Raw genomic sequence first — 19,153 nt, 5'->3', positions numbered from 1 at the left:
GTATATAAATAAATAAATATATATATATATATATATATACTTATATTTGTTTATATTTGTTTATATTTATATTTGAGTATGCGCTGGGGGGGGGACTATTTTATTTTCAGTGATTGAACCACTAAGAAGAGGACAAAAGTGTAACAAAACCTTCAAAACGCAGCCGCACACATTTTCATCGCTCCTTGTGTTTCTCTTCGAACCCTGAGAATCTCTCCCTTTCCCTCACAAAAGAAAAAAAAGCAAAACTGCCACAGTAGCAAAAATATGAAAAAAAAAAAAGAAGACAGGGTGTCTGGAAAAAAAAAAAAAGTAACAAAAACAAATGGAAATGGAAATTTTTTTTCCTTAAAAAAGAAAAAAAGAAAAAAGGAAAGCAAATACATAAATAAAACCGAATCAAACAAAATTACCCCTGCATGACGTTATAAATAAGTGATATGTTGAAGAAAAGAATAAAAAGAAAAAAAACGCCAAATGGTCACATGCGATATACACCCATCCTTTGCACTGTATTCCTCACTACCGTTTTCTGCAGTACAAAAAAAAAACAGAGAGAGGAACAACGAAAAAAAAAATTAAAATAATAATAATAATAACAAAACTCAAGAAAAAAAAAGTAAGTAAGAAAAGGAACAAATAAAACCACGTGTGAGTCGCAAAGCACAACACACAGTGATGAAAATAATAACGATTAAAATAAAACACATAAACACACAAGCATATATATATATATATATTGAAAGAGGCAGTGAAATCCAGAGACAAGTCCCACAAGGGGAGAGGGTCGTGTGGAAGCTGCATATATTTAACAGCCCGACAACTGAAAATAAATCCCACCTTTTCGTAAAATGTCGACTACATTTTCTCCTCCCCATTAATTGTTTCTATTTTGCGTATATTGTCCTCTACGATCCCACGAAATGGTCGTCCACATCATTTAAGTGTATTTTGTGTGCGTCTGATTATGCGTGTACATGTGTTGCTGAGTCAGTGCACCTTTTTTTCGCCATGGTGCCGTATATTTTTATTTTGTTTTTCTCTTAGTTGTATGCGTCGCGGCGACGTACCAGTAGCCAAAGTGGTGCGGTGAATCCAAAGGGAATGAACAAAAGAGACAGCAGGTGCATAGAGCAAATCAATAAAAAAACAAATTCATACATATGAATAAATAAATAAATATATATATATATATATATATATATATATACAAACATAAACATAAATACAGACACACCTGCATATTTGGATATTTATATATTTTCGGGGGTAGACATACTTCTGAGAGGAATAAAAAGAGAGAAGGAAGAAAGAAAAACCACGCAGTCATCATTAAAAATGTGGAGAAGAGGATACAGCACAACAAGGTGCTTTCCCTTTCTTTCTTCCTTTTATTAAAAAAACGCTTCGTGTTATCCACACAATTCGTTAATACCTCCTCTTTTCATTCTTTTTAAACAAATTAATAAAAATCGTTCACTCCGTTTTTTAACCCTTTACCGCATCTTCCCGCTTCATCATAGTGGAAAGTTCAGTCGGCCTCGCGTCGAAGGAAAGTAAAAGTGCCACCATCCCCCTGCTTTTACCGAAACATGCCTATACAAAAAAAAAATAGGTAAAAGGAAAAAAGGAAAAGGGGAGGCAAAGAGAAAGAGATGAGAATGGGAGTAGGGGTAGGGGGTAAAACCGCTAAACCTCATGATTTCGTTTTCATGGAATGATAAGGAACAATAAAGAAAAAAAACTCAAACCTCCACGTACGATAATGATTCTCTTCTCTTTCTTTCTTTCCCTCCTCATTTTTTTAAATTTTCCCCCCATTCTGCTTTAACTGAGTCATCTTCTAACGCATTCGGCGCATTCCCAGCACAGAACAAAATTATAATGCCACAGTGGCACGCCAGCAGCGTCCCTTCACGCACACGCACACACACATATACACACATGCACATGCAAACGCGACGGGAAAAATTATCCCCACCAACTACAAACCCTTGTAATACGTGAATATTTCAACAGGCGAGCCGTCCTTTCGCTTCAACCCACGAAGTTCCGGCTCCAACCGATTCGCAGGTACACTCACTGTTGTGCTAAATGCACCCAATGCAAGCGGAACACCGACGCCGAGGCTGGCAATCTGCAGTGCTGTTTCATACACAACAGGTCGAGCCCGAACAGCTGCACAGCGGGCAAGGAGTGGTCGCATCATCAAAAGCGGCAACACCATGGAAATAAGGTTCCATGTAACACGCGTGACGGAACACATCATGAGACTTTGCATGCCGGCAACACGACTGCTGCCCCGCACCTCACCATCCTCGTCAACAACTTGTAGGCCAGTGCCTGATGGAATCCACTCATTCTTACGCATTAGAGAAAGATTCACAATTGCCGCCGCAGATACCGCCACGAAAGGTAACCCCGCACGAACAGCTGTGGCTTTCAATGTGCCACCTTTTACTTTCTTCAGCATTGCTGTAGCACCTAGTGCTCCGGCGCAGGAAACACCAACAGCGGCGACGTACGCCTTAGATAGTTCCGACATCGGTTGCTTATCGGAGGAGCGATTTGCATAATTCACCGCGCAGTTATAGCTCTGGTTAAACCACTGAATGAATATTGTGAGCGCAGGGCTTGCAATGGTCGTCGGTGACATCATGAAGGGTACGATAAAACTATTCACAGGAAGGAAAGCACACATCCTGTAAGGTGGAAATATAACTTCCTTAGTGGTGGGATGCACGCATATTTCTATTGCAGTGCGTGCTTTCCACAGTTGTCTGTCGCTTGCAACCCCTTCCTCTCCCGCTGCCACACGATTGAGCAGCTCCTGATGGCGCTTCAATGAGTTTGACGTCTCAAAGCACAACAGTGGGTTGATGGTGGAAAAAAAGTAAAAAGTACGACCCAGATAGGTGTCCATGTCAAACCTTGGAGTTGTGGTAGAGAACGACGGACATGGAAGCATATTTATTGTAGCGATAAAGTCCTCCGTAACAATTTAGTTCCTGAAAAATAGGCGGTGATACTACCTGCTGGCCTCTGTTCCTTCTTCTCTGGAAGGCCTCTTGCGGATGCGATAACTTTCTGCTCAAGCGATTTCCTGTACCTCCTCTTTTGCTCTCGTATCTAAACTTTTTCCCTTCAATTCTCCTATAAGGTAAAAATAAATCATAATTCCATGGGGAGGAAAGTCTCGTGTTGCGGTGTGGAAAGGTCAAATAGCAGCGTTTAACACAACAGAACCCACGACCACACAGTCTTCAGCGGAAGAAACACATACGAATCTGCCGAAGCACATACACAAAACAAAATATAAAAACCCCACAGGCCTAAAGCCCGCGGCGCTTCAACTCACAGTACGATTGGGTCCATGTCACACAGTTGACTGACTTTCCGTATTGTTACCACCACCCACAGCTACGACTGCCCCAACGGCTGCGCGCCACACATGGGTAAGGTCCCGCCAAGGGCCTTCTGCTGGCATGTTGCACATGAACGATTCGCCCTCCTGTACACTCTCCACAAAATTCATGTACACATGTGCCCGCTCCCCATCGGTGCCATGACGGTCTCCCTCCAGTTGATTCTCTTCACGCCCTCGGCTGCCATCGTCTCCCTGTTGTTGCCGATCACGCTTCCGAGATTTCTGCCGAACAAATGAAAAGGTTGCGGGATCCGGTAGGGGACACGTCATAAGGCGCACAGCTTTCGTCTCCGACGATTCCCACTTCATCTTTTCGAGTATCCAACGCTCCAGGTGCCGCACTGCCACCTCACCACCAGTCAGGACAATAATCGCATGGCAGCGGCAAATCCACAAAACGAAACCGCGAAGCAAACCGTCATTTGCAAAGTTACGAAGCTTCCCCAAGTGCGCTGAGCTGTATATGGGGTAGATGTGGTAGGCACGGAATACAGGTCGCTCCTCCGAGTGCCGCTTTATATCTTGCTTACGCTTTTCAATTTGATGGGGAATGGCCTCTACGTGCCGTTTATGGTTCCTTCGCTGGTGCTCCAGAAAGCGCTCTTGGTACTGTGAAAAAACTTTGTTATCAGTTCCTAACGGGTTCAGCACACTATCGCCGAAGAGGTTGTACCGCAGGTTGCGGTTACTAAGTCGGTCCTTTGCGCTTACTGTTATTGATACTTTTGCTGGGCCACCACCGGTGGATTCCACAACGGTGAGCTGTTCATTTTGTTTAGCCGCTTTCTTGGCACGATCACGTTCCTCCTTCGCTTTTCGCATCCGCTCCTGGCGTTCGGCACGCAGCTCATCCCTTGTTTTTGGCAGTCTGAACACAGTCTCCTCACTGTTTGGTGCATGGAGGTACAGTTGTGAGTAGTGTGTCGGTGGTAACGTAGGGTGATATATCCGATCCAAGCTAATGCCCACAGCGATGTTAGATCGACTGTAACGTGGCATCGTCAGTGCCCAATGATCCCACGGCTCTACATCCGGTACACCGTCAGTAAAAAACTGTTCTAGTAGAGAATATGCACGATGCTCAACCATGTCACGACTTCCGTCCTCATTCCCGGAAGGTTTTGGGTCAGGAGTCACTAACGGTGCAGCACCACGAAACAGGTCGCACAATTGCTGTTCGTACTGCTGGCGGCTTACTTGCTTGGACTTCTCCTCGCGCCGCGCCGCCTCCTCCCGCCAGAACGCGTCCAACTGCTCTTTGCTATCGGCACTCATAGAGGTGGTGTTGCTACCATGGGAAACGGCACTTGATGGTGATGCAGCCGTGGGGGCAGTTGTTGATTTGGGTAATGCTGACGCCCCACTAACTGCAATGGGTTGCGGTGCTATATTACAGCAGAAACCTATGCGACGACGTGGTGCATGGCGATGCGTGTACGCGTTCAGTCTCATGTCCATGGCGCTGGCAGTTGTTACCGCCTCTGAGGAAGGGGGCTCTGACGAGCTCAGATCAACAACACTTTTCAGAAGCGTGGTAGGTACCGGCGTCTTCATCATGTTTGAACTGCCAACGGTAGAGAAGTCAATCACTTCATCATTATCAATGTTTACCGGCCGTCGCTTCGCAGGCATTTTGCCCTCGTCCTCCCTTCCTTGTTTGCAACCAGAACCACAAATGCCAGTCTAGTGGCTGTTTGGTACCGTACGTCGACTTCAACTGAGCAAAAACCAACCGTACACTCCTGGGGGGGGGGGGGGGGGCAACGGCCGACGAAATGAAGAAACAAGCCTCTCTCACACGTGCCAACGAGGTCCTCCCCGTCGTTACAACCCGTGTCCCCTTCGAGCTCGCGGCGACAAGAGCAACACCTTGTCGAGTCGACAACACTTTGTTAGAGAATAAATTGGAAAGAAGTCAGGATTGTTTCACATGAAGAGAGGTGCGTGTGGAAAGCAAGACAAATAGCGAGTGTGCAACACCAAAACAATCAGCACCACTCAGAGTCTACTGGTGCAGCTCACAAGTACGTGGGATAGCAAAAAAGCAAAGAAAAAACTGTTATAATACTTTCCCACCCTCCCCATTACGTGTTCAGCAAGGTCGAGAACGTATTACAGCAGCGCACAATTGGTCCTATATCCTCCTTCAAATCAAAGGGGAGATTATCCTCACGTAACTCACAGTGGCATAAATTACGCCACACTTACTTTATTTATCGAACCCCAACTCTCTAATGAGATTCTGCACACTGACATCAAGCGCACGGCGCCCAGCCGCGTCACCAGCACTATCGTCAGATAAAAAGGTTTTGGGTGGACTCATATTACAAACAGGACCACCACTACATTCAGCGTAGGGTTCACGATACCTTTCGTCCTCCGGGTCACCACTCAAACCAGCACGAGAAGCACCTGTCATGGAAACCACCTCAACTCTACCAGCTAGTGTTGGATCGCCATTCGCAACGGGCCACCGAGGGACCCACGGTCCCGCATCCTCATCAGTGTGACGCGACCTTTTCAGTGACCGCTTTTCCTTTTTGACATGATTAGAATCCTTCTGAACACAACCAAATAACTCATCAATGGTAACCGGGCTCACGATCACCCGCAAATACGTCCTACGAAACCGAACCTGGGACAAGTGGGGAATACAGCCCATCCGAAGTCCTATTGGCTCATTACGATCCGTCCCTTTTTTCGCTCCAGTGCGTGTGAAGAGATCCACAAACGGTGTATCAGCGTTATCTTCACGCGCCTCCACGCGGCCATCGTCATCTCTTGCCCCGATTGCGCGCAAAACAGCCTCGTTTTGACTTTCTTCAAGCTCCACTATGGCGAAACGACGGGGAGGATACCCGAGAAACGCAGAGCGCTTAACTGAGTCATCAAACAGTAGTTGTAGAAATGATTCATCCGCAACTTTGGCAAGGGGATAGATGAGAAAGCAACAGTGTGCCATATGAATATATCACTGCCGGTTATAACGAGGGCAAGCACACCTCCGTCAACTTCTACTATCACCTACTAAGCTGTCCACTCAATGTTTTGAGTGTCAATTTTTTTTTTCCTGCACGTGTGACTAATTCCTCGTCTCAAACTTCTTCTTCTTCCCTTGGACCTCCTGTGCTTCACCAGCAAAGGCCCTTCGGGACTTTTATATTCCACAAACTAAATTGAGTAAGTGGAGAGCAGATTTGCATTTACGTGCGAGAAGTAGAAATGAGGAAGAAACAACAAAAACGAAAGTTGAAGAGAATGTGGAAAGAAGCAAAGCACAACAACGGGATTGGCGAGCTGACATGCAACAGAGATATTAGTGCTCTCATACGTGCGGATCATTTGGTTGCCTATACGTGTTTGAGTTAATAAAAGAAAATGAACGAGGATACGAGCCTCACACTCCCTCACAATCGCCGTAGAAAAAAAAGAGGGAGCACTGGGCGCCAATGATTGCCGCTTGCACAAATGGACGTGCCCTTGCGTAATACAAGAATTATATATATATATATATATAATCCCGTGAATAAGGAGTTTAAATGACCCAAACTAGTCACAATAAAAAGGGGGTGAAATTGTGGCAAGTCTACAAAAACTCAACTGTGGTCAAAGAAAGGTGCAACGCTCTCCCATCTGTTGGGTTATAAAGACTGCCGTCTAGGTAAATCCAAGTTACACGTGGCACGTGCTTGATCACGACGACGGGTAACTCAAATCGCATCAAAGAAAGGAATGGGAAATGAATATACATTTATACAACGCACACCCATAGGAGCATATACAAAGGTAGGCTATGAGGATATTTTTGGTATGGCCACGTCAAAGGGATCTCAGCCTACGCCCGCACACAGACGCATACACACACACAACTGCGTACATCACTAAATAAATTTTATTTACATCGCCCATCTCGCACCTCTCATACCATCTACTTACCCAACCTTGCATCCGTATTGTCAGCCTTCGCCTACCACATTTATTTCCTCAGTTAGACACGACTGGAGATTATGATTTCAGTTTTACGCGTATGCCGTTCCGCGGTGCATCCGCGCCGGGGGTGATAGTCGATGTCCTGCTTGGATGAAAATCCTTCAACTGAATGGAGTAAAGGCGCAACGGCCGGCGGGCGTTGTTATGCAGTGTTGCGGCAGATCTAAGAGTGCTCTCCCCTTTTATTCCTGTAGCTCGGCCTTCCAATCCGAGAGAAGATGCATTACTTCCCGTAAAAGTGTTCACAAAACAGACGGAACTCACATCAGGCCCGCACGAATGAATCGTATCGAACTTTGGAACGGATTGATCACCACGCGACGCACAAGTGGTGCCCTTCGAGTTACGTGTGTACTCCCCCCAATCAATTGGAAGTTCCATTGTGCGCATGAATAGTTGTTGTTGGGAACTATGGGGTGTAGGGAAGTCCCCCTGTCTGCATTGCATCCGAGCCTCATGAACAGAGGAGGCGAGATCGACGCTTTGTGCCTTGATGCTTTGAAGGGTGGCCACGGGTGTTGGAGAAGTTGCACATGAACGATAATCAGAACGCATTGTCCCTTGCTTGTCGCCATCGGCTCTTGAAATGCCAACAGAGTTCGCCCCAATGCTGCGCGTGGACACCGACCGCTGTCCAACATGGGTCTGCTGAAGGCCTTGTTCACACTCAGCCATGCTTTCCTTGTTCGTAGTAACACCATAACACATTCCGTCAGCCCCACCACGTGACTCGGTTTGACCCTTACCTGAGGGCACACAGAAAACAATGTGGTCATGGAAATACACATTATCCGGTTGTTGTGGTGCTGCCTTCCCGCACTTCGACCCTGTTGCACCTCCGGCGGCTGCGCCGCAGCTGTTCGCCGTGCGTCCGGAAGAGCAACTCCTTTGGGTTGACAGCCACTTGAACTCCTTCGTCCCCAACATAGAATTGGGGCCGGAGACAGAAAATGGTCGACTTGGATCCTTCCATGCGGTTATTTGGTCGCGTAGCCGCTGTATTCTCCCCCGCCGGTATTCGCGATCGTCTGGAGGTGGCAAATAGAAATCAAGTCCTCGTGAATGATCAACTTTCTTCTGCCGGCCATTGTTCATAGTTGCAGCTCCGGAACCACAAACCGTCGAAAGCATTCCTATCGTTTGGGGTTGTCACCTTTCGATGGGCCCGGTGCTCCTCTGTTGCGCCTTCTCTGGTATTATTCCGCAGTCCTCTCACTACTTGCTCCCCCACCCCCAACAGCGCTGTGCTTGCGTTAGCACGCAAAGACAAGCGAAGGGGTAAATCTATAGGAGCAAAAAATATGGCAGTGAACGAATGATCTCCCACCGCAGCGTGTCTGTTCAATGAAAGGGCTTCTACTCCTTCCGCCTTGATGCTTGACAGCTGAGAAACAGGGTCGTCTGCTCAGCTATAACTAATCACCCTGCAGAAAGACAACACGTTACAGGACGGGGAAAGGTGGCGACGTTTAAAAAAAAAAAGGAATGACATTAAATGCACAACCTTGCGCGCCTCAAAATCATAAGCACGGACACTGCCGCATGCAAGTGAAAACACAAAGAAGGCAGACGATCTCACGTTAATGAAATTAATTACAAACAGTGGCAAAACATCGTCACAGAACAAACGGGGGGAAGCATTAAATAGAAACTCCACTAATACTTGCAAGCCCGTTAAGACAAAGCCTCGGTCACAATTATAATAACGGGCAGACTGCACGCCACAAAAAAAGGAAAACAATTACCAACAAAACGGCGGAGGGTTCACAGGCAAAAAAACAAAACGGCTTCCACCAAGCCCCTCCTGTCGACTGCGCCACAGACAAAAACAACAACGAAAAGAAGAAACAACCCTTCACACACATCCAAACAGTAGAAGTAATAGAAAAGAGCACAGCACATGCAGAAGAAACCGTTTGTTTGCCAATATATAGAAAACAACAGCATCAGTCATTCGCCCACAAGCAACAAATGTACAGGCTCACCTCTCAAAGGCAACGACCCTGAACAAAACATTGAAAACACATGTTTTAACGTACCACGACAACAAGGTGGGGTTATCAAGGTTAAACAAAAAATGAGAATTTGTGGTGATGCGACGATTTCCTCAACTGAATATAAAGTGACTACGGTGAACAAAAGATTTTCGCCTATTCCTCTTCCCAAACTTTAACAACCATAAGGGCACCGAATAAGAATGCTGCCAGGACAAAAAAAAAACAGACTAGGAAAGTATACTTAAAATGTAAGATATTAGAGCAGTAAACTTACATGTTAACCACAAAAAGCCAGAAGGCAAAGAAATCCAAAGATAAATGATAAAATAAATAAACACACGCACGCACACACACACACACACACACACACACACACACACACACACACACACACACACACACCATTCATCAGCACTCCTCCACGAAAAGTGACACAATAGTATCAGTGTACTTCTCATCGATGACGCGTCGCTTCAGTTTGCCTGCGGCCGTCAGCACACCATTTTCAGGAGTCCACTCATCACTCAGTAGGCGTACGTGACGTACAATCTCAAACTTCTGTCGATCAGATGCACGAGCCGTCTCCTGAAATGATGCTGTAGCCTTCTTCTGAAACTCGGGGTCCTGCAGAACTTCAGGGTATTTACCTTTCAATCCGTGCTCCCTCGTGAACGCAACAACCTTCGCTTCATCAGTAAGAACAAGCGCACAAATGTACGGTCTGTCAGGATGCACGAGGACACAAACACCGTTGGGCATGCTCAGCGAGTTGTGTGCATACATGGATTCCAACGTCTCCATGGCAACATACTCTCCAAGAACATTCTTTGCCAAGGCCTTCACGCGGCCAATGATGCGAAGGGTTCCATTGGGGCCGATGCTGCCAACGTCACCCGTATGAAACCAACCATCCTCATCTATTGCCTCCTTGGTTAGTTCTTCCTGCTTGTAGTACCCTTTGAAGAGGAATGGACCACGCAGAAGAATTTCCCCACGAGGATCGGGCTCATCGGTGTGTTTGTATCCTTCCACGTCCAGTAGTTTCACTTCCTCCGATAGCAGCGGGGGTCCAACAGCACCGGTTTCAATATCGCCTGTAAGTTGAACACCTCCGACACACACCGTCTCCGTGAGGCCCCAACCTTGAATTATACGAACGACTGCAACATTGAGGAAATCTTGTGTGGCTGTACTCAGAGGGCCTCCGCCGGACAAAACCATGTACATATTCTTCCCCAAAACGGCACGGGTAGCTGCAAACACCTTCGCATCCCAGTACGGCGAATCTTTGCCATCCTTAAAGGCACGCAAGCGGCTCTGGAAGGCATGGTCAAAAGCACGACGCTTGAACGTGCCAGGAGCCGGCAGTTTCGCCTGAATTGCCTTCTTCAGCGTATCGTATATGCGCGGTACGCCAATTAAAAGTGATGGATTGTACTCTGCTAGGTCACCACGGGGCCTTGCAGTGAGGTCAGTCAGTGTAAAGGGGCTTCCAAAGCATATCAGTGCACCGCGGGCAATGAATACGCTTAGCACTCCTAACTCCAAAATGTGGGCAAGAGGCAGGTAAGACAGGTAAGTTTCTCCATCCCGCAACGGTCCCATTACAGCATTCAGCCTGTGGTCAAGTGCATGAACTCCCGACATCAGTGAGCCATGTGTGTGAATGACACCTTTGGGGTCCCCCGTCGTACCACTCGTATACATGATGAGAGCAAGGTCATCTGCCCTTCCAGAGTTGTTCAACGGAAGCCGGTCACGGGCCTCACGACCAAGTTTCACAACTTCCTCCCACGATACGAGATGGCAGGCCTCCTGGTCGACAGAGGCAGGAAGGCTCCCATTGTAGATGATGGGTGCGGAAGGTGTGATGCCTTCACTCATGAATTTAATAACAACACTCACATTCTTCGCATTGCAAATGATCCCCTTGCAGCCTGTTTCCCGGAGGGCATACGCGAGCGCATCTTCCCCAAGATTGGCGTACACTGTGGTGGCAACCATATTCTGCGACCAGATACCGTAAATTGTTGCCAACCACTCCCACCGCGTCTCCTCGTATATGGCGACTCGGGAGCTTGGTGAAATACCCAACTCCACGAGACCTCGCCCAAACGACTCGATGTAGTCCCAGAAGGTGCCGTAGTCAAGGTATTTCGTCTCCTTGAAATGTGTTACGTTCATCATCTTTTCTGTTCCCGTGTGCAGATCCTTAATTACAGCCTTTTCTACCCGATCCACTGGGCGGTAGGCAAGGGCACGCTGCTTGGGTTGACGCTTGCAAAGGGCTGCGAAGCGCTGCGGAAGGCACTCACCCTCGTACCACTCCCGCCGCACCTCTTCAATATCTTTGCCGTCGTCAGTTACGAGACGGTAGATGGGAGAGCAATCAGAAGTTTCGCTGCCGGGCACAGGGACAGCAACCTTGCCAAGCGCACGAAATTTTTTCACATGCTCATTCTCAACCTCAGAGCGATTGTTCATGTAGTCCATGACGGAAATCACACATCCCCCCATGGTGCCCCCACTTCTCAATATCGGATCTTAAAAGCAAAGGCTTCCTATGAAGTACAATACTTACTGGGTGTGAATGGTGGCTTTTAAGATGATTTCGCCAACCTTAACAAGCCTTCCTCCCACAAACACACGTGGCGCGCACCACTGCTGTCCCGATTGCTTCCCTTCCCTTCAGGTTCAACCGTATCCACAATCACCTGTCTTTCTTCCCTTAGTGCTTGTTGCAGAGCGGTTGTGCTTTACAGTCTTTTGGTATGGCTATCGTAGCAAGCAAGATAGAGAAATGAGGAGGGGCGTGACGAAGATAGGAAGAACAGAAGGAAAACAGAGGAAAAAAGCAATAACAGGTACGCGGTTAACCTGTGGCCTCCAGGGTTTGTGCTCGCGAGATGACAAGAAATGGGAAATATGAAGGTTCGTAACTATTGAGGATGCGCAACCTACACACATACAGACACGCGCACCAGGATCAGCGAGCATACATTTACGGGTTGCAGCTGTCATGATAATCCCCTTCAGATCCCGTACGTGCCGCGGTCAGATGTCATTGTCGTACATATTGGATGGTCAAACATCTGGCACTCGTAACAACACAAGACTACAGCAAGGGGAGGGATGCGGTGGGAAATGTGTGCCAATGCGTCTCAGTGATTCCTAAGTTGCTTATGTTATAAGAAACCTTCCACAAAAACTTGTAGTCAATAAAAACAAACAATGGAAGAATCGCACCGAGGCACAGTGCACGAGTGAGAAGTAACGGGACGCGGACATAAGTGCACAGGAGGGGCGAATGGAAAATCATGTCAAAGCGCCTAAGGCCTACGGTGAGTTAGACAATGTGGAAAACCACTGGATGGGGAGGGGGGTAAGTAATCTCCTGACCGTAAGCCAAAAATTAAAAACAAGTAAAAAAGAGGATAACAATAATAATGATAAAAGAAGAATCCCCAACACCCGAAGCGGAAGAAAAAAGGCAACAGCAGGGTGACTCTGTTACCCAATAAATAGCACTCACGCATACACAACCCCGTGAAAACGAGCATACAGGTGTAACTTGGGTTTCTCGACTTGCACACCGTGTTGTCTGCACAATATAACAAGCACAGCCAAAGCAATAAACAGAGTCACTACAACAAAACCAAGTGTAATCAAATGTATCAACTAGGAAAAATTACGTATTTCAATACCCTCCCCCGTGCTGCAAAACCAACCCTGCATGCCTTAACGCTTACAACCTGTCGTGCAAGCTGTCGCCACCAGCATCAAGAAGTTGGACCGACGGAAAACAGATAATGGAACGTGTAGAGAGGACAATTCAGATGGACAATAGGAACTGATTAACATCACAAACACAATTAATAGACCGCCCCATGGAGATCCGCACCATTCATCAGCACTCCTCCACGAAAAGTGGTGCTATGATATCAGTGTACCTCTCATCGATGACGCGTCGCTTCAGTTTTCCCACAGCCGTCAGCGCACCATTTTCAGGAGTCCACTCATCACTCAGTAGGCGTACGTGACGTACAATCTCAAACTTCTGTCGATCAGATGCACGAGCCGTCTCCTGAAATGATGCTGTAGCCTTCTTCTGAAACTCGGGGTCCTGCAGAACTTCAGGGTATTTACCTTTCAATCCATGCTCCCTCGTGAACGCAACAACCTTCGCTTCATCAGTAAGAACAAGCGCACAAATGTACGGTCTGTCAGGATGCACGAGGACACAAACACCGTTGGGCATGCTCAGCGAGTTGTGTGCATACATGGATTCCAAAGCTTCCATGGCAACATACTCTCCAAGAACATTCTTTGCCAAGGCCTTCACGCGGCCAATGATGCGAAGGGTTCCATTGGGGTCGATGCTGCCAACGTCACCCGTATGAAACCAACCATCTTCATCAAGCACCTCCTTGGTTAGTTCTTCCTGCTTGTAGTACCCTTTGAAGAGGAATGGACCACGCAGAAGAATTTCCCCACGAGGATCGGGCTCATCGGTGTGTTTGTATCCTTCCACGTCCAGTAGTTTCACTTCCTCCGATAGCAGCGGGGGTCCAACAGCACCGGTTTCAATATCGCCTGTAAACTGAACACCTCCGACACACACCGTCTCCGTGAGGCCCCAACCTTGAATCGTGCGAGCCAGAACCACATTAACAAAATCTTGTGTGGCTGTACTCAGAGGGCCTCCGCCGGACAAAGCAATTCGTATTCCCTTCCCCAAAACGGCACGGGTAGCTGCAAACACCTTCGCATCCCAGTACGGCGAATCTTTGCCATCCTTAAAGGCACGCAAGCGGCTCTGGAAGGCATGGTCAAAAGCACGACGCTTGAACGTGCCAGGAGCCGGCAGTTTCGCCTGAATTGCCTTCTTCAGCGTATCGTATATGCGCGGTACGCCAATTAAAAGTGATGGATTGTACTCTGCTAGGTCACCACGGGGCCTTGCAGTGAGGTCAGTCAGTGTAAAGGGGCTTCCAAAGCATATCAGTGCACCGCGGGCAATGAAGATGTTAACGACTCCTAACTCCAAAATGTGGGCAAGAGGCAGGTAAGCGCAGTATGTTTCCCCTTTAACATGGCAACCCATTACCTCGTTCAGCCTGTGGTCAAGTGCATGAACTCCCGACATCAGTGAGCCATGTGTGTGAATGACACCTTTGGGGTCCCCCGTCGTACCACTCGTATACATGATGAGAGCAAGGTCATCTGCCCTTCCAGAGTTGTTCAACGGAAGCCGGTCACGGGCCTCACGACCAAGTTTCACAACTTCCTCCCACGATACGAGATGGCAGGCCTCCTGGTCGACAGAGGCAGGAAGGCTCCCATTGTAGATGATGGGTGCGGAAGGTGTGATGCCTTCACTCATGAATTTAATAACAACACTCACATTCTTCGCATTGCAAATGATCCCCTTGCAGCCTGTTTCCCGGAGGGCATACGCGAGCGCATCTTCGCCAAGATTGGCGTACACTGTGGTGGCAACCATATTCTGCGACCAGATACCGTAAATTGTTGCCAACCACTCCCACCGCGTCTCCTCGTATATGGCGACTCGGGAGTTTGGTGAAATACCCAACTCCACGAGACCTCGCCCAAACGACTCGATGTAGTCCCAGAAGGTGCCGTAGTCAAGGTATTTCGTCTCCTTGAAATGTGTTACGTTCACTGTCTTCTCTGTTCCCGTGTGCAGATCCTTAATTACAGCCTTTTCTACCCGATCCACTGGGCGGTAGGCAAGGGCACGCTGCTTGGGTTGACGCTTGCAAAGGGCTGCGAAGCGCTGCGGAAGGCACTCACCCTCGTACCACTCCCGCCGCACCTCTTCAATATCTTTGCCGTCGTCAGTTACGAGACGGTAGATGGGAGAGCAATCAGAAGTTTCGCTGCCGGGCACAGGGACAGCAACCTTGCCAAGCGCACGAAATTTTTTCACATGCTCATTCTCAACCTCAGAGCGATTGTTCATGTAGTCCATGACGGAAATCACACATCCCCCCATGGTGCCCCCACTTCTCAATATCGGATCTTAAAAGCAAAGGCTTCCTATGAAGTACAATACTTACTGGGTGTGAATGGTGGCTTTTAAGATGATTTCGCCAACCTTAACAAGCCTTCCTCCCACAAACACACGTGGCGCGCACCACTGCTGTCCCGATTGCTTCCCTTCCCTTCAGGTTCAACCGTATCCACAATCACCTGTCTTTCTTCCCTTAGTGCTTGTTGCAGAGCGGTTGTGCTTTACAGTCTTTTGGTATGGCTATCGTAGCAAGCAAGATAGAGAAATGAGGAGGGGCGTGACGAAGATGGGAAGAACAGAAGGAAAACAGAGGAAAAAAGCAATAACAGGTACGCGGTTAACCTGTGGCCTCCAGGGTTTGTGCTCGCGAGATGACAAGAAATGGGAAATATGAAGGTTCGTAACTATTGAGGATGCGCAACCTACACACATACAGACACGCGCACCAGGATCAGCGAGCATACATTTACGGGTTGCAGCTGTCATGATAATCCCCTTCAGATCCCGTACGTGCCGCGGTCAGATGTCATTGTCGTACATATTGGATGGTCAAACATCTGGCACTCGTAACAACACAAGACTACAGCAAGGGGAGGGATGCGGTGGGAAATGTGTGCCAATGCGTCTCAGTGATTCCTAAGTTGCTTATGTTATAAGAAACCTTCCACAAAAACTTGTAGTCAATAAAAACAAACAATGGAAGAATCGCACCGAGGCACAGTGCACGAGTGAGAAGTAACGGGACGCGGACATAAGTGCACAGGAGGGGCGAATGGAAAATCATGTCAAAGCGCCTAAGGCCTACGGTGAGTTAGACAATGTGGAAAACCACTGGATGGGGAGGGGGGTAAGTAATCTCCTGACCGTAAGCCAAAAATTAAAAACAAGTAAAAAAGAGGATAACAATAATAATGATAAAAGAAGAATCCCCAACACCCGAAGCGGAAGAAAAAAGGCAACAGCAGGGTGACTCTGTTACCCAATAAATAGCACTCACGCATACACAACCCCGTGAAAACGAGCATACAGGTGTAACTTGGGTTTCTCGACTTGCACACCGTGTTGTCTGCACTATCGGATCCCCCTATGCGAAAAATAAGTAAATAAACAGAGTCACTACAACAAAACCAAGTGTAATCAAATGTATCAACTAGGAAAAATTACGTATTTCAATACCCTCCCCCGTGCTGCAAAACCAACCCTGCATGCCTTAACGCTTACAACCTGTCGTGCAAGCTGTCGCCACCAGCATCAAGAAGTTGGACCGACGGAAAACAGATAATGGAACGTGTAGAGAGGACAATTCAGATGGACAATAGGAACTGATTAACATCACAAACACAATTAATAGACCGCCCCATGGAGATCCGCACCATTCATCAGCACTCCTCCACGAAAAGTGACACAATAGTATCAGTGTACTTCTCATCGATGACGCGTCGCTTCAGTTTGCCTGCGGCCGTCAGCACACCATTTTCAGGAGTCCACTCATCACTCAGTAGGCGTACGTGACGTACAATCTCAAACTTCTGTCGATCAGATGCACGAGCCGTCTCCTGAAATGATGCTGTAGCCTTCTTCTGAAACTCGGGGTCCTGCAGAACTTCAGGGTATTTACCTTTCAATCCATGCTCCCTCGTGAACGCAACAACCTTCGCTTCATCAGTAAGAACAAGCGCACAAATGTACGGTCTGTCAGGATGCACGAGGACACAAACACCGTTGGGCATGCTCAGCGAGTTGTGTGCATACATGGATTCCAAAGCTTCCATGGCAACATACTCTCCAAGAACATTCTTTGCCAAGGCCTTCACGCGGCCAATGATGCGAAGGGTTCCATTGGGGCCGATGCTGCCAACGTCACCCGTATGAAACCAACCATCTTCATCAAGCACCTCCTTGGTTAGTTCTTCCTGCTTGTAGTACCCTTTGAAGAGGAATGGACCACGCAGAAGAATTTCCCCACGAGGATCGGGCTCATCGGTGTGCTTGTATCCTTCCACGTCCAGTAGTCGCATTTCACATGTGCGCTCTTGCTTGCCTGCAGCGGCCGGTTCCATATCACCTGCGACTTGCTTTGTGCCAACACACACCGTCTCCGTGAGGCCCCAACCTTGTGGCATGATGCCAAATACAACATGAAGAAATGTTTGCGTTGGTGCGCTGAGGGGCCCTCCGGCGGAAAGCATCGTTTTCATCTTACCTCCAAGCATGGACCGAAATGGAGAAAAAATTAACCTGTTCCAGTACGGGGTCTCCTCACCCTTCTTGAGGGCTCGAAGTCTCGTTTGGAAGGCGTGTTCGAATATACGGCGCTGTAGTGTCCCTCGGGGTGCCAGCTGTGACTCGACCGTTTTCTTTATCGTGTCGTACACTCGCGGCACGCCAATTGTGAAAACCGGTTTGTACTCCCTGTAATCACCGTGTGGACGAGTGTACGTGTCGAGAAGTGTTCTGGGGTTTCCAAACCCAACAAAAGAACCGCGAGCAAGAAAGATGTTGACGACACCAAATTCAAATATGTGGGCAAGAGGCAGGTAAGCGCAGTACGACTCACCCTCTTCGTAAGGACCAATCAGTTCATTCACGTAGTCGGCACAAGCAGTAACACCCGAGATCAGTGAGCCATGTGTGTGAATGACACCTTTGGGGTCCCCCGTCGTACCACTCGTATACATGATGAAAGCAACTTGGTCATTGTCAGTGGGGATTCGAAGTGGTTCATCTGAGAGGCGACCATTGTCCACGACATGAAGCCAAGAGATGATGCGGCAATGTGTGCTTTTTGTATCCGGAGGTAGCTGACCAATGTAAATGATCACCAAGGGCGGAATGCGGTTGCTCTGCACCAACCGGACCAGTGTTGGCACATTTGTTGCGTTGCATATAATTGCACGGGATCCTGTTTCCCGGAGGGCATACGCGAGCGCATCTTCCCCAAGATTGGCGTACACTGTGGTGGCAACCATATTCTGCGACCAGATACCGTAAATTGTTGCCAACCACTCCCACCGCGTCTCCTCGTATATGGCGACTCGGGAGTTTGGTGAAATACCCAACTCCACAAGACCTCGCCCAAACGACTCGATATTTTCCCAGAGGACACGGTAGTTAATATAACACGTTTCCTTAAAGTATGTTATATCGTATGAACGTTCAAGCCCATTTTGGTCCCTTAGCACTTCTTTCGATATGTTTGACAGAACCCGGTACGCGAAAGCCCTGCGACTTCCCCCTTTCTTGCATATTGCCATGAACTTCTGTGGCATGTTCACACCGTAGTACCACTCTCGACAGAGTCGTGTGTGCTCTTCGCCACTGACTCCGGCACGACGGTAGATGGCCGACATATTCTCCGTTTCTGTCTGTGGAATCGCCTCGTTCTGTGAGCCTTTGCTCCGAAGCTGCACAATGTCTTCGTTTGGTGCCGATTCTCGGCTGTTGGCCTCATCCATAAGCTGGAGGACCGCCACCTCGATTTCGTTCAGCGCAGAAGCGGTGTTCATCTTTTTAAAAAGTGTTGTGTGTAAAATAAATACACGTATATACTGTAAGATATATAATATATATGAGGAATCCTGCCCAATCTTCTGCAGTGCTGTAAGGGACCTGGATTTGTCTCTGCTAGGTTCAGTTGCGCAGCATACACCAAAAGGAACGTTGGCATATTATACCAACGTGCATGCGTGTATTAAAGGCAATGTA

General features: G+C 47.9%; 13 protein-coding genes across 13 annotated transcripts, besides 7 other annotated features; 2 read left to right on the top strand and 11 right to left on the bottom strand.

The window, feature by feature from the left end:
- Position 1: 1 nt before the first annotated feature.
- Positions 2 to 72: a microsatellite.
- An 80-nt stretch (positions 73 to 152) lies between these two features.
- On the bottom strand, positions 153 to 386 carry Tb09.160.2950 (hypothetical protein, unlikely; the record flags this gene model as incomplete). Its single annotated transcript, XM_798644.1, has 1 exon — positions 153 to 386. One exon carries the CDS (start codon positions 384 to 386, stop codon positions 153 to 155), a length of 234 nt encoding a protein of 77 aa, XP_803737.1.
- Positions 230 to 394: a sequence feature (T-rich).
- A 147-nt stretch (positions 395 to 541) lies between these two features.
- Positions 542 to 645: a sequence feature (T-rich).
- Positions 646 to 678: 33 nt separating this feature from the next.
- Tb09.160.2930 (hypothetical protein, unlikely) lies at positions 679 to 1,047 on the top strand (the record flags this gene model as incomplete). The annotated part of the gene is made up of 1 exon (XM_798643.1): positions 679 to 1,047. The coding sequence occupies one exon, from the start codon at positions 679 to 681 to the stop codon at positions 1,045 to 1,047; it is 369 nt and encodes a 122-aa protein (XP_803736.1).
- A 110-nt stretch (positions 1,048 to 1,157) lies between these two features.
- Positions 1,158 to 1,210: a microsatellite.
- A 586-nt stretch (positions 1,211 to 1,796) lies between these two features.
- On the bottom strand, positions 1,797 to 1,946 carry Tb09.160.2920 (hypothetical protein, unlikely; the record flags this gene model as incomplete). The annotated part of the gene is made up of 1 exon (XM_798642.1): positions 1,797 to 1,946. The coding sequence occupies one exon, from the start codon at positions 1,944 to 1,946 to the stop codon at positions 1,797 to 1,799; it is 150 nt and encodes a 49-aa protein (XP_803735.1).
- Positions 1,916 to 1,951: a microsatellite.
- A 33-nt stretch (positions 1,952 to 1,984) lies between these two features.
- Positions 1,985 to 2,968, bottom strand: Tb09.160.2910 (tricarboxylate carrier, putative; the record flags this gene model as incomplete). Its single annotated transcript, XM_798640.1, has 1 exon — positions 1,985 to 2,968. One exon carries the CDS (start codon positions 2,966 to 2,968, stop codon positions 1,985 to 1,987), a length of 984 nt encoding a protein of 327 aa, XP_803733.1.
- Positions 2,969 to 3,376: 408 nt separating this feature from the next.
- Tb09.160.2900 (hypothetical protein, conserved) lies at positions 3,377 to 5,059 on the bottom strand (the record flags this gene model as incomplete). The annotated part of the gene is made up of 1 exon (XM_798639.1): positions 3,377 to 5,059. One exon carries the CDS (start codon positions 5,057 to 5,059, stop codon positions 3,377 to 3,379), a length of 1,683 nt encoding a protein of 560 aa, XP_803732.1.
- Positions 5,060 to 5,636: 577 nt separating this feature from the next.
- Tb09.160.2890 (hypothetical protein, conserved) lies at positions 5,637 to 6,389 on the bottom strand (the record flags this gene model as incomplete). Its single annotated transcript, XM_798638.1, has 1 exon — positions 5,637 to 6,389. The coding sequence occupies one exon, from the start codon at positions 6,387 to 6,389 to the stop codon at positions 5,637 to 5,639; it is 753 nt and encodes a 250-aa protein (XP_803731.1).
- A 209-nt stretch (positions 6,390 to 6,598) lies between these two features.
- Positions 6,599 to 6,769, bottom strand: Tb09.160.2880 (hypothetical protein, unlikely; the record flags this gene model as incomplete). Its single annotated transcript, XM_798637.1, has 1 exon — positions 6,599 to 6,769. The coding sequence occupies one exon, from the start codon at positions 6,767 to 6,769 to the stop codon at positions 6,599 to 6,601; it is 171 nt and encodes a 56-aa protein (XP_803730.1).
- Positions 6,770 to 6,924: 155 nt separating this feature from the next.
- Positions 6,925 to 6,944: a microsatellite.
- A 69-nt stretch (positions 6,945 to 7,013) lies between these two features.
- Tb09.160.2870 (hypothetical protein, unlikely) lies at positions 7,014 to 7,178 on the bottom strand (the record flags this gene model as incomplete). Its single annotated transcript, XM_798636.1, has 1 exon — positions 7,014 to 7,178. The coding sequence occupies one exon, from the start codon at positions 7,176 to 7,178 to the stop codon at positions 7,014 to 7,016; it is 165 nt and encodes a 54-aa protein (XP_803729.1).
- Positions 7,179 to 7,432: 254 nt separating this feature from the next.
- Tb09.160.2860 (hypothetical protein, conserved) lies at positions 7,433 to 8,548 on the bottom strand (the record flags this gene model as incomplete). The annotated part of the gene is made up of 1 exon (XM_798635.1): positions 7,433 to 8,548. The coding sequence occupies one exon, from the start codon at positions 8,546 to 8,548 to the stop codon at positions 7,433 to 7,435; it is 1,116 nt and encodes a 371-aa protein (XP_803728.1).
- Positions 8,549 to 9,317: 769 nt separating this feature from the next.
- Positions 9,318 to 9,590, top strand: Tb09.160.2850 (hypothetical protein, unlikely; the record flags this gene model as incomplete). Its single annotated transcript, XM_798634.1, has 1 exon — positions 9,318 to 9,590. The coding sequence occupies one exon, from the start codon at positions 9,318 to 9,320 to the stop codon at positions 9,588 to 9,590; it is 273 nt and encodes a 90-aa protein (XP_803727.1).
- Positions 9,591 to 9,748: 158 nt separating this feature from the next.
- Positions 9,749 to 9,816: a microsatellite.
- Positions 9,817 to 9,822: 6 nt separating this feature from the next.
- Tb09.160.2840 (fatty acyl CoA synthetase 4) lies at positions 9,823 to 11,931 on the bottom strand (the record flags this gene model as incomplete). The annotated part of the gene is made up of 1 exon (XM_798633.1): positions 9,823 to 11,931. One exon carries the CDS (start codon positions 11,929 to 11,931, stop codon positions 9,823 to 9,825), a length of 2,109 nt encoding a protein of 702 aa, XP_803726.1.
- Positions 11,932 to 13,321: 1,390 nt separating this feature from the next.
- Tb09.160.2810 (fatty acyl CoA synthetase 3) lies at positions 13,322 to 15,430 on the bottom strand (the record flags this gene model as incomplete). The annotated part of the gene is made up of 1 exon (XM_798632.1): positions 13,322 to 15,430. One exon carries the CDS (start codon positions 15,428 to 15,430, stop codon positions 13,322 to 13,324), a length of 2,109 nt encoding a protein of 702 aa, XP_803725.1.
- Positions 15,431 to 16,827: 1,397 nt separating this feature from the next.
- On the bottom strand, positions 16,828 to 18,954 carry Tb09.160.2780 (fatty acyl CoA synthetase 2; the record flags this gene model as incomplete). Its single annotated transcript, XM_798631.1, has 1 exon — positions 16,828 to 18,954. One exon carries the CDS (start codon positions 18,952 to 18,954, stop codon positions 16,828 to 16,830), a length of 2,127 nt encoding a protein of 708 aa, XP_803724.1.
- Between the last annotated feature and the right edge of the window lie 199 nt (positions 18,955 to 19,153).

The sequence above is a fragment of the Trypanosoma brucei genome, chromosome 9 (genome assembly GCF_000002445.2).
Source record: "Trypanosoma brucei brucei TREU927 chromosome 9, whole genome shotgun sequence".
Taxonomy (NCBI): domain Eukaryota; phylum Euglenozoa; class Kinetoplastea; order Trypanosomatida; family Trypanosomatidae; genus Trypanosoma; species Trypanosoma brucei.
Note: the sequence above shows the minus strand (reverse complement) of the source record. Positions and strands in the feature narration are given on the sequence as shown.